The following is a 13,207-nucleotide window of genomic DNA, read 5'->3' on the forward strand; positions in this document are numbered from 1 at the left end:
AAGAAGAGAAAGATATGAAAAGAAATTGAGTCAAAATGAAATGAAAAAGAAAATGATGGGTTTTCTTTATAGGCAAATGTTAGTTGTTAGTAATTAGTAATGTTAGTCCTCCTTAGGGTTCGAACCCTGGACCCTTCACCCTCTCAAACCCTTATATCTCCTAACTCTAACCACTTCAGCTAACCTTCGGGGACGAGAAAGTGATGTGTGAATAAATCAAAACACAACATAGAAAACAACTAAAAATTGATCCGCTCGTTGTTTCTAAATGCGATGAATACATCAAAGGGATTTTGGTTCTTGGATTGAATCAGTGGGAAAGGGGGGGGGGGGGGGTTTGCAACTTCTTCCTGAGGGGCTTCTTCCATCCTGTAGTTGAAGGTCCTCTACTTGCGAATCAGCCTGCAATGACCAACGTCTCTCTCTCTCTCTCTCTTTGAGGATGCTTGGTTTCCTAATCCTTCCCTCTTCGCGTCAGGTGGCCAACAAGAACAAGGGCTTTGTTGCCTGCCGCTCGTCGCGCACACAATCGAGAATTAAATCTATTGATTGTCGTATCACAAAAGGTAGGTTTCATTCCATGGGAGGAAATACTCTATTTCTACTACCTTCTTGTGTTTCCCACAATAGAGATAGATGGGAATACAATTTATCAGTTTTTTCATAAACGATACCAATGTTTTGACAAGGGAGCACCGAACACATGCATTTGCTCATCTTTCATGTTGGCCTTGAATGTGATGGATTATCTTTCAACATGCAGTCAAGAATTGATAGTAATATAGTAGGAAAAAAATCAAATACCATAAAAAAGCAGCAAATTAAAAATCTATATGTGCGTGCTCCCCCTACAAGTTGTTTATGGATGCGTTGCCAGTGTGTTCTAGGTGCAACCTGTACCCTGAAACGGTTATGCATTGTCTTAGCGATTGCTGGTTTGCGCACAGGGTTTGGCTACGTCTACGGCTTTCTCTGAGACATGGCTCTTTTAGCGTGTTGGCTCCGTGTGACTGGTTCAAGCAATTTCTTGGTGAGGCTGAGGCGACGACGTTAGCTTCTATTTGGGAGATTTGGACAGCGCGGAACAGGGCGATGTTTGATCAAACTGTGTTGCCGGAGGACCGCCTCGTACAGAACATTCTTGAGTTCAAGCGGCTGATTCTTCATGCTTGGCCTGTGGAGCAACATCCTTCTCAGCCGAGAATGGTGTCATGGATAGCGCCTAGTGCTTATGAGATTGACGTTAACTGCGATGGTAGCTCGCTTGGGGTCCCGGTTCGATCTTGTTTCGGTGGCTGTCTTAGGGATGAGCGAGGTAGTTGGCTTGCTGGCTTTATGGGCTATCGCGGGCAAGCATCGGTGTTGCATATGGAGCTGCTAGCCATATTTCATGGTTTGGAGCTCACTTGGTGTTGTAATAATTACTCAAGTAGTAATAATTACATAGTGTTCCAAAATGACAAGTGTGTTGATTTTGCATTGAATGGATTTGAAACAAGTCCCACATAGAAAGTGGAGCAACTTTTCAAAGCATTTATATATCATTAAATGTCAACCATTCAACAAAGAGACAAAGAGAGGATATAGTGTCACATGTGCATGGTTTGGTGGTCCCAAACTTTTATGTCACATGTTCCACTCACACCACCCCTCGCTGGTGTCGCCACCGGCGTGGGCGTGGGTGTAGAGGCGCTAGTGGCGGCTTGTAGACGGCACGACACTTGAGCACTTAAGAACTTAGACACGACGCAACGGCAACGCGATTGCCGTAACGTCCGTTTGTACTTCGCTTCATTTCGAGTTTTCATTAGTCTTGTGCAAACTCGAAACAAGGCTGATTATCCTGGGTATTCTTGCATCAAAACTCTAAGACAAAATTCAAAGAGTGCTTGAAATACTTTAAGGAAAGTGATTTCATCATGATCAAGTCTGTTCATTTCCAACAATCTTAAAGTATATTCAAATGGCTACTGATGCTTCTGTCTCTAGTATCAAAGTTATGAACCAGGATCTTGTTAAACTTGATCGCTTCGATGGAACGAATTTCACTCGCTGGCAAGACAAGATGATTTTTCTCTTGACTGCACTGAAAATATATTATGTGTTAGACCCTGATCTAACACCAATTGCTGAACCACAAGATGATGATTCTGATGAACTTAAGACCGAAAGAAAGAAGCGCAGAGAGGATGAGTTGTTGTGCCGTAGACATATTCTGAACACTCTCTCCGACCGCCTCTATAATCTGTACACAGACACTCAATCCGCAGTGGAAATATGGAAAGCATTGGAATTCAAATTCAAGGCTGAGATTGTTGGAAATGTATCAATTGAACCAAGGCTAGAAAGGGCTTAACTGCGATTCTCGAAAAAACTGTGTTGTTTCTGACCTCTAATTTGATGGCGATTTTTGTGTTACATGTTTACAACTCTTAACAAAAACCTTCAGCATGCTAGCTAATGGTACAAGTTTCAGTGTTATGACCAACGTTTTAATTCAAGGTCCACCATAGATGAAGTCACGATTCTATTCTCCGTTATTTGAATTAAGAGGGATCTTCATCCTCTACGAATTTAGATTCTCTGGCCATATGCAACATTATGCCACCAATCTATTGTGACAAAGGCAGAGCAAGCAAAGTAATTAAAATTCTCAAAATTAAATTAGCAAAATTTCAAAACTTGAACCAACTTCTAATAGATAAATCATACCATGAAGAAATATGCAAATACTAGTAGCGCTCATACACATGTATCATAAACTCCCCAAGTAATCAAATGTAAAGTGTGAACCTGACCACATATATATCCTACAAATCTACTCTATCCTGAATTAGTTCATAACTTGGCCTTATTCTTACAAACTTGACTCTTGATCTTCAAATCAGGAAAACCAAAAGTAAACTGACACCTAGACTTAGCAACAATATGCTTCTTAATAATTCCAAGGAAAGTCACTCTCCCAGGAACCTGAGTAACAGCCTCCATAGAAATCTCCCCTCCCATTAAATCCCCAATAAGACCAGTCACATTAGAAGCCAATTTATCCGCCTGCAGGGTGAGCCTGCAAGGAAGAGTAGCCGAACCCCTCGCCGGAATCAACCCCGGAAAAATCTCCGTCTCTCCAACCTCCTTCCCTTCATAGAGCAGAAAACTAGTCCCTTCTTGGTGCTTGAACTTGGCGTAGTTTCTGTTCTCAACAAGAATCTTGAGGTCAAGAGTAACGTTGAGTTGTATGTTAATTGCAGGAAATGTAACACGTGGTGAGATTCCCTCCAATGAAGCTGAAACAAGCTTTGTTCTTGGATCTTTGGTCTTGAACACGGTCAGGGCTAGAACTAGTGAAACTGTGACTAGTACCACAAGAAGTAACAGCACTATGGCAGTGGAAATGACACAGCAGTGTCTTCTTTTTTTGTTTGGAATCAACACCACTTGCTCTTGGTCATGCTTTTGTTCTTGTGACTCTGTCATGGCTCTGTGTTTTGGTGCAGACATTAACACAATTGAGGTAGGAAAATTAGAGAAGGTTAAGTATCTGGAAATGAGATTTGATAGCAATGTATGGTTTATATAGGAATTCCAACCATAATATTAATGTAATATCCAAAGGTAGTTGGTAGTTGTGGGGGTCCAATTGGTGTATTAAAGTATGTAGACTTAACATTATTGCGCGGCTAGCAATTGTCGCGTTCCAATTGCCAGTAAACACCTCTTTCTTTTAAATCCATGAAATTGGCATTTATTCAATAGAAGGCATTAATTAGGTTTTACGGTATATATTCCATGCAATTGCAAAATATTTACACGTGGCATTGAAAATAATTGGTCGCTTTGCACAGCCCAAGCCTTAGCTCCATTCTATTTTCACGGCCTAAGTGATATTAAGGTTTGATCTGGCATCTTAAATGGTCTGGCTTGCCATACTAATTTGTTTAAAAGACAATTTAACCGAAAGTGCTCTTTTAAAGAGGTCAATAAACCTTTCTACATTAACGGATACTCCCTCCATTCTTTATTATAAGTCACTTTCTAATATTTAAGAGACATTAAATATATTTTTTTCAAATTCACCATCATATTTAATATGAAAGAGACAATGAACTTTTAGAATATTAACTTGGAGAGAGAAAATCATGGGAAAGTAAATAAAAGTAATCTATGAAAGTTAATCATTTTCTTTACAAATTTATTACTAGTTACTAAATTTCTTAATCTAAGAGAATTCGTTATTTATGACTTATATACGATAACAGAGGGAGCATTTCATTTATGTTATATTATTAATTAATTAATGAAAATAATATTATGTAAACAGACTAACCTATCAGATTAAATATGTTTTTTTATAACATGAGTTCAGTCTTTTTAGTTAATCAAACTTAAAAAGTATGTGCTTGACATTTGTAACAAATGAGTCAGGCCAGATCAAACTTTGACGGTTATGTTATGGTCTCTGATGTGTCGTCTGACCTACTTTCACACCTTACTATAAAAATAAAAAAATAGTTTGAAATCTTTTTTGTTATTAACATCACAATAATAATGTAGAAAATTCTATCATCTACAATGCAACCATTTTCTGATAGACACCTGAACTGCCACAAATTGCATATAGGGGTTACTTTTTCTAGTAAACTCTGCAAAACTGTTACAAATTGCAGGTATTTAAGTATCTCTCAAAAACTGTTCAAAAAAAAGTATATATCAAAAAGAGGTAATACAGAAATTATTTTTCAGAAAGTCAGAAGTTTATCTAAACATCATTTTCAAGCAATAAAATAAAAGTGTTTAATCTAATAAATGAAGTCTAACTACTAAGTACAAACCAAGCTAATACGATTTGACAAATTATAACTAAACTCATAATTATATAAATTAATTAATTAAAGAGGTCTAAATCCGATTTTAAGGTTATACAAGAAATTAAACTCGTGCGTTGCACATGTTTGTTTTTAAGTTACGTGTCAATTATTTGTAAAAATAAATTACATAATATGAAAAATTATTGAATAGTAGATAATTAATAATATGATTAACATATGTAATGTAATTACATTAATGAAGTTCAATAAAAAAATTATTGTACACTAACTTTTTAATATTTTTTTTTGTATAAACATTCGGTATTGGTCACCCTTTGGATATACCGACAGATTCGAGATTTAGTCACATTTAAGGCTCCTCATCCCTCCTCCAGAGTGTATTGTGTGGGGATCAAACCCGAGAGCTCTTCACACGCACACACTCAGCCTGCGTTGTCAACTGAGCTACCCCTCTTGGGTTAATTTTTTAGTATATTAAAGTACATATTTTATATTTTATGTTTCTTTAATACAAATTATTTACAATTTATTTGGTGGTTATATGTTTAAATAGTAATGCGCTCTCAATATTAAGTAAAATGAAGAAAATACATAATTAGAGCTGGATAATTTAGTCCGTGTTTGTGTAAAATCATCTATAAAAGTAAAAAGACTTTTATAAAGTGGTATTTATCTCTTGCTTTCATGTTTTGGCCATGAAAGTAGTGTTTTTAGTTGAAACTTTATGGGAAGTGTGCTAATGAAAGTTTAATGTCGAAACATATTCTTAATCACACATATAAAAGTTATATTATTTATTTCATAATGAGTATTTAATTAGTTAATATGCAATTTGTAAGAGCATATATTTTTTAACTTAATTATAAATTGCTCTCTAAAAAAACTTAATTATAAATTAAGATAATAATTTATCTTATTCGATAAATTTTTATAGTTTTATAGAAAGTAAAAAATTATAAAACCTCATAAGACAATTTGCAAACACAAATCGCTCAACCTAATAAATGTCTATTACAGTGGTTAAAATGAACTCTTTTGGATACCTGAGATTCCGTCCTTAAGGAATTCATTTTATGATAGACCTTTAACTTTCACTACACTTGAGTAGAACATGATTCCCTCAGTAGACGATATATATGGGTAGCACAAATAAATTATAAGGACTTAGTTAATAATATTCTTAAACTCGTGTACCATAATAATGTGCAAAAGTGAAAGTTGGTTAAGAATGATTGTTATTTTTTATCAATGAAGAAATATTGTAGCTATATCAAATATAATTTCATTTAGGAAGTTTATTAAATACTTCATTGTATACTACATTTTTAGTCTATTGTAGATGAGTGCAACAATGATAAACCTCATAGGAGGTTATAAACTCATACTAAATATTATTAGAAAACATATTTTAAATCAAAATTATAACTATTATGTGGCCAATTTTTTTTTAAATTAAACTATTTTGATAGATAAATTTAATTAAATTATTCTATTATTTTTTATAACTAACATGACATACATAACATATTTAATATATATCTCCTAATTTAATAACTTATTTTTTAATATATTTAATTTATTTATCATCATATATGTAGTTAAATAGAAAAATTACTCTATGATAATTTTAACTATCAATAATTATTTAATAACAAATATTTATTAATTTTAAATCTATTTTATATAAATTAATTAATTAAAAATATTATTTATAATTAATTAATTTTAATATATTCTTAATATTTGTCAACTCAAGTTTTTTTTTTTTAAATTAGAACTATTATTATTTAATATAGGTATTTTTGTGAATATTTAATGTAGGAAGTTGAATAGTTTTTGACAATACAGTTTTTTTACTTCAGTTTTTAATCTTATTAGTTAATATATTTATTACAAAGATAATTTGTTATTACTTAATGCATTATAATACTTGCAATCTTTATTAATGTATATTTAATGTAATGGTTCAAGTGTGCTTTACTTATATATATAGAAGATATAGATTTTGAAGTTGCGGAAACCAAATTAAAAGAAAATGAACGTAATAGAATGGAAGAAGCTCACTTAAGAGGTTAATAAGTTTCCTATCTTAAAAATCCTCCAATGAAAAATTTAACAACTCGTTTGGATATCGGTTAGAAAATACTCCAAATTACTTGTTAGCTGTTTGTTTTCACATTATATAATGGATTCTGATGCATTCCTTTTAAAGCAACAATTTGCTACTTTAACAAATAGTGTATAAGAACGTGTTTTTTTTCTCTCCATATTTTCTAATGGCTATCCAAATGACTTGTTAGCTGTAGTTTCCATATGATGCACATAATACTCTTCTCTTTAAGTCTCTCCTTCCATAAAAAATCTTTCCTTTTCACAAATAGGCTCTAAATGATTGTTTTTCATTCTTTCTGTTTTGTTTTTTTCTTTTAGAAAATTGTTTGTTCAAACTCAAACACGTACACTCAATAGAGAGATAGGAATAGAAGATAGAAAAAATATGAGATATGATATGCGATGTGATAGAAAAAAATAGAGAAAGTTGTTGTGTGTCAAAGTTGCCTTTCTTTCCGTTCTCCGTATCCTAGCACAAAAATCAACATCAAATCTTACTCTTGTAGTGGCACATCTTCTCCACAACTGTTTTATCGTTAAGATTGATGCTAAAATCACAAGATGAGAAAGATTCCACATGAAACTTGATGAAGCCTAAGATGCTAACTTCACCAGCAATTTTGGTCACGGTGTTGAGGGGCAATGTACCCGATTTAGCATCCGAGAAATACTGAGGATTGTTGAAAAAACGATCAGCCATAACAGTGAGTGTCAAGTTCATGCCTTTACTCTCCCCAGAAGATATTTCACCACTAGGGATAGGAGCTTCACCAATCTTCTCCCCTCTATAACTAACTTCTGCAGTGCCATTCGAGTACTTGAATCCAAACTTGTTCGGGTTCTTCACGGTCACGTCTGCGTGCAATGTCACGTTCAAATCTATCCTCATTCTGAACATGTCAAAGTTCATGTCCATGTCCTGAAGCTGGATTGAGTCCACCTTGGTAATGGGGTGTTGTGGTTTGAACACTGTTAGTGCTAAGATCACAACTAGCAACACAATTGTGACCACAACACCACCTGTTACTGCCAGGCACACATTCCTCCTTTTCCCTGAATTTTCTTTCATTCTGAATTTTCTTCTTGTTTTGGATCTGCATCATCATGTAAATAGCATGTCAATTACCTGCTAAGTTTCACATACATAGAACTTCAAAGAATCATCATTTTCAGTAATGTGGATTGAGAAACTTTTGCACCTATGCAATGTACAAGAATAACAGAATTTGAGAAATGAAGTCAGTGCAAATCAGATCACGAATGTGAATTCGAACTAATTAAGAATAGTAACTAAATATATTGTCCATGTTTACAGAAAAATAAAACATTTATGCAAACCAGATTCACAATCCTAGCTTTTATAAAAGAAAGGATAAGGCATCATTGCTGTTTGACTCGATCGCGGCTCACTCTGGTCCTTGGATCACGTTTGGGTACGGATTAAAGAACACTTATTGGAGCTTGTCTACTAGAAAAAACATTGGATAAACTTCAATAAAAGCTCTTTGATCCGCATCTAAACAAGCTCGTCTGATATGTTTTTATTTTGGGCAAGTCTAACCAAAGTTCTAGAGATTCAACAGTCTATTCTCTTGTCCATCAATTATACTAGAAACATATGTACTGTATATATATAATGTATTTATATTGTGATATAATGGATAACAGATACTGAGGAAAAAACTGTACAGACTTTAATATCTTCCTAGGCTAACAATTTTGTCTTTCACCCTATGCTTTGCCATTTTTTTTCCTTGTTTAAGAAGAATCAGAGTCGTTATTCCCTTTAGTGCTAGCTCTGTTTCTCTTGTCTATCAAGTTTCAGGGAAAGCAAATATATCATGTTATTCCAAACGGCTGAAAATTGATATTATCCTGTAAACAAAAACGTGTATAATATGGTAGCTGCTATATATATTAGGTAAAATAGATAAAGGTAGTAAAACCACATTGAAATGATGATGTTTGGATAACCATTAATTGACACCGGTGCAAACGGATGTTAATACTAAGTAACTTCGAGATAAAAGGTGAACGAAACTCTTCCAACGGATGTTGATACTAACTTCAAGACAAAAGGTGAACGAAACTCTTCCACTCAACTATTATCTAAACACACTAAATAAATGCAACCGTTCACCAAAATTAAGTGATCTGATGTGTTTGATATCTGGCTTACCTACACAGCTAATGTTCTCTGAGGAAGTTTAGTTGTCAAAAGCTCCACTTGACAACTTCTCACCCAATGGTGTCTGGAAATTAACATGAAACATAACATATTAGGAGGTTAAAATAAAATTGTATCAGTATATAACCCTTAGTTTATATATATTAAATAACTCATTTACATACTGTTAAAAAGTATGAAGAGAGAAGAAAATAACACGTCACGATACACTTTTTGTTGAAGTAGGAAATAGGTACTTCACCAAAAAGTGCTATGGGATTGTGTCAATTTTTAGTTTTCATACTTTCTAACGTTAAAGTAAATGCACCGTTAATACGTTAATATGTATGTGTGTTTTGAAGTACAATCGTGTAAGGAAAAGGAAACAAAATTTAAAAGGAGTGAGATCCAAATTTATTTTGACTTGACACAAAACTCAGCCTAAGATTGCTTATGGATCAGACAAGAAAATAGAAAAATCCTTGATTGAGATTTTAGTATTCTGATTAATAACAATTAACACTTGCAAAGAAAATGAATTTGTCAAAGTTTTCTGAAGAGGAAATATACCTACCTGGCTACCTCTTCCAATTAATCAACTATGACAATGCAACTGAAAAGGATATGCTATTTGCTTTGCCTCTGATAATATAAATTTATCTGGAACAAGTCCCCACATTGATTATGTTTCCTGATAGCATGATGCATAGTCTCAGATCATAGCCTCAAATCACATAAATGTAAATATTCTTATTCCACCTTATAAAAGCATGTTAATTACAAATTCTTAGTGTTTATTCCAAACATGGTCACATGCATTGAACAAATTGCTCAAACCAAATTCAAAATTAGCATACATAGCTCTGAAATGAACAGAATAAGCTTTATGATAAATGTGAAATCCAAATCAAAAGAAAGGGGAAAAACAACATGACAACAATGATTATAAGGGTATATGTATGTACCTGCCAATTGAAGCTTGTCAATTGGATCCTCGTTCAATCAAAGGTTTCAAATCCCTCAAAATGCAATCAATTTTGAAATTAAAAACGTTGTAAAACAAATTTGACAAACCCTAACAAACCTTCAAAGGTTTGGTTTGCCAAATGCTTCAACAACGGCTATTCTTGGCTAATAAGTAAATGTGGTGGTATCCACTACTAACCAATAAAAATGGTTGCTAAAAACCCTGTGTTATAGGCTGTTTTCTATTCTATGTCTGGAAAGACCTATACTTTGTCTTAAAACATCAAATCCTATGTTGTAGGATTGTACCTGTCACCAGGAGGGAACGGGAATTAGATTTCCCACCCCCTGTTTTAGAATTGCCACCCTAGCCTTTTTTAAAAAATGTCGGGACTACCCTCCGGGACTTAAACCTCCATACCAGTCCAGAGGTTGATGTTCTGGACTAGTCCGAGAGTTAAAAGTTCGGATTCTTTAGTTACAGTTAAAATAACATGATCGGTGTCGTGGCCGTCTTGGAGGACTTGCCTAACGAATTGTTGGGTTGAAATGTTTGGTTTGTAATTGTGGTGGTGGTTGAGATTGTAATTGATGAATATGCCTTTTGGTTTGGTCTTAACTTACTGCATTCTGCTGCTTGGTAAGAGTTATCCAGGACTTTAAGTTTCGAATCTATCCAGGACTTTAAGTTTCGGATCAATCCAGGACTTTAAGTTTCGGATCAATCCAGGACTATAAGTTTCGGACTGCTTCATAATTAAATTTACCACCCCCCTTTTTTAGACGTCCGAGAGTTGAAAAACCGGATTAATATGAAACTTCAAGATTCGGATCTTTCAAATCAGATACTGTCACAAAGACAGAAACGTGAAAATGCAGTGACAATAATATGGGACAAACAGACCTCGTTACAATACTGAAAGAAAATATTCTTGCTAATAATATGGTTACAGACATGGTTACAGACATGGTTACAACATTACAAACATGAATCATATTATCAATCTTCTGTTATGTCTGTTAAATCAAAGTTGGTAATAACACGAGGACCAATCCAAACAGTGTGTTCAGCCATAAATGGGGGGTGGTTGGGTGGTTGAGGAGTTTATGCAGGCCATAATGGTGGTGAGGTAGGTGAAGCTATGGAGTAATGGTGCTGAAAAATGTGGTAGAATCTGTCAGAGGTGTCCAGAAGTTGAAGTTTCATACTAATCCGAAGGATGAAGTTTCGTACTGATCCGAAGGTTGAAGTTTCGGACTAAAACACGGAGGGGCAATATTGGTTTTTCCCCACTTTTAAATGGGGTGGGAAATCTAAAACAGGGGGTGGGAAATCTAATTCCCGGAGGGAACCGGGTGAGAAAAGGAAACACACAAACCATTGTTGCAAATGGTAATGGTTTTAGATATATAAACGCAAAGAAATTTTGTAGGTCCTAAATATATTGCCACAAATTTAAAGCTAAGTAAGAACATTCTTTCGTTTTTCAAAAAAGAAAAAAAAAAGAACATTCTTATACGATTTTTTACAACTATAATATTGTATCTTTGTACCAAAAAACTGTAATGTTGTATCTATTCTTCAATCTGGCGGACCTAGAGGCAATGTAAAAGTTGATAATTAATAGCTAATATAATTAATAAAATAACATAGTTATCAATAACTTATTACTCCCTCTATTCCTAAATAACTGACACTATTTTTATATGAATTTTGTTCCTAATTATCTGCCACTTTACAAAGTTCAAGAGAGCATTAATTATACTTTACCAATTGTACCCTTTATTTATTGGTGGTAGGAAAATTGAAAAGTTAGAATTAATAAGAGAGATAAAGGGTATAGTATGAAGTTAGATTGAAATTTTAATAAAACAAAAACATTAATTGCTATTTCTTAATACTTGTGTAATAACCTTAAAGTGTCAGTTATATAGGAACGGAGAGAGTATTATATCAACAAGCTCTAGCACAATTGGTAGATATAGCTTAGTTCCTTAGGCATGTAGTACAAGGTTCAAGCTCTGAGTGGTGCGTATGGGAGAAGAATTCGTTAAAAGGACCTGCACACTTAATGTAATCTTCGAGTCTTGAGAGGATTAGTCGCATAACTACCGACTATGAGAATACTTAGGAAACCAAAAGAAACTTATTACTTTACTCACATATAATACCCGCGCGTTAAACAATTTTTTATAATATTTTATAACTATATTTTTTATGTAAAATAAATAATTATAATTAAATATATATATATATATATATATATAGAAAAAATAAGTTTCACTATAAAATATAGTGAGATAAAATGTAATTATATTAAGATAAATTTCAATTTTTTTATTAAGTTAAAAAATTGTATTGTGGTACGAAATACTTAATATATTATATAATATAATACTTAAATTATTTTTTTGAACTTTTTCTAATTTATAATTTATATTTCACATAATTTTAATATTTAATATTTTAACGGTCACTTCCTAAATTAGGAAAATTGGATGGAAGGAACTTTGCTCGGGTTTCTTTCCTAGGGGCGCTAGTGAAACGTTTCAGAACATTGCAGTGGAGGCTGAAGTTCAAGGGTGTCGGTGAGTGGCGTAGGGTAAGTGAGAACAAGATGAGATGGGGTGATGAGAGGGGAAGAGAGCAAGTTTATTGACGAGGTCATTCTCAGCTTTTATTGATGTCTGGGAGAGATGAAGTGATGAAGATGATGAATTAATAAGGGGTTTTTGAATTACATACGATGTGCCACGCGAGCTTTTCCGGCCACTAGGCAATGTCATCGGAGCTAGGGTTGGCAAAATGGGTTTGGCCCGCTGGGCCAGCCCGTTTTGCCCACTATTTTTGGCGGGTTTGGTTGGGATTTTGAATCCAAATTTTAAAAGTGGGTCAGCCCAACCCAACCCGCATTTTGGCGGGTTAATGATGGGTTGGGTTGGGTTAGCCCGCCAACCCGTTTTTCACTTTTTTTTTGAATATTTTTTTATACTTTTATTCTTTAAGTAGATTATTGTAAGGCACGCATAGATTATGGCAGACCTAAACTAAAAAATAAAAACTATTTTGAAAACTAGTCAATGATGAACTTCCATGGATTAACCTATATAAGTTGCGGCTCTTATTTGTAGGTTA

General features: G+C 34.0%; 2 protein-coding genes across 4 annotated transcripts; both read right to left on the reverse strand.

The window, feature by feature from the left end:
• Positions 1 to 2,673: 2,673 nt before the first annotated feature.
• LOC130732286 (uncharacterized) lies at positions 2,674 to 3,550 on the reverse strand. Its single transcript, XM_057584365.1, has one exon. It carries the CDS (start codon positions 3,496 to 3,498, stop codon positions 2,839 to 2,841), a length of 660 nt encoding a protein of 219 aa, XP_057440348.1. The 5' UTR covers positions 3,499 to 3,550; the 3' UTR covers positions 2,674 to 2,838.
• Positions 3,551 to 7,211: 3,661 nt separating this feature from the next.
• On the reverse strand, positions 7,212 to 10,274 carry LOC130732287 (uncharacterized). Of its 3 annotated transcripts, none has more exons than XM_057584367.1 (4): positions 10,071 to 10,274; positions 9,676 to 9,796; positions 9,118 to 9,190; positions 7,212 to 8,032 (listed from the first exon to the last, which is right to left on the reverse strand). In XM_057584367.1, the coding sequence occupies exon 4, from the start codon at positions 8,005 to 8,007 to the stop codon at positions 7,426 to 7,428; it is 582 nt and encodes a 193-aa protein (XP_057440350.1). In that variant the 5' UTR covers positions 8,008 to 8,032; positions 9,118 to 9,190; positions 9,676 to 9,796; positions 10,071 to 10,274; the 3' UTR covers positions 7,212 to 7,425. The 3 variants fall into 3 exon arrangements, with proteins under 3 accessions (XP_057440350.1, XP_057440351.1, XP_057440349.1); XM_057584366.1 differs by having other exon boundaries at positions 7,213 to 8,032; positions 9,680 to 9,796; XM_057584368.1 differs by lacking the exon at positions 9,676 to 9,796.
• Positions 10,275 to 13,207: the final 2,933 nt, after the last annotated feature.

Source organism: Lotus japonicus, chromosome 1, assembly GCF_012489685.1.
Source record: "Lotus japonicus ecotype B-129 chromosome 1, LjGifu_v1.2".
Lineage (NCBI taxonomy): Eukaryota > Viridiplantae > Streptophyta > Magnoliopsida > Fabales > Fabaceae > Lotus > Lotus japonicus.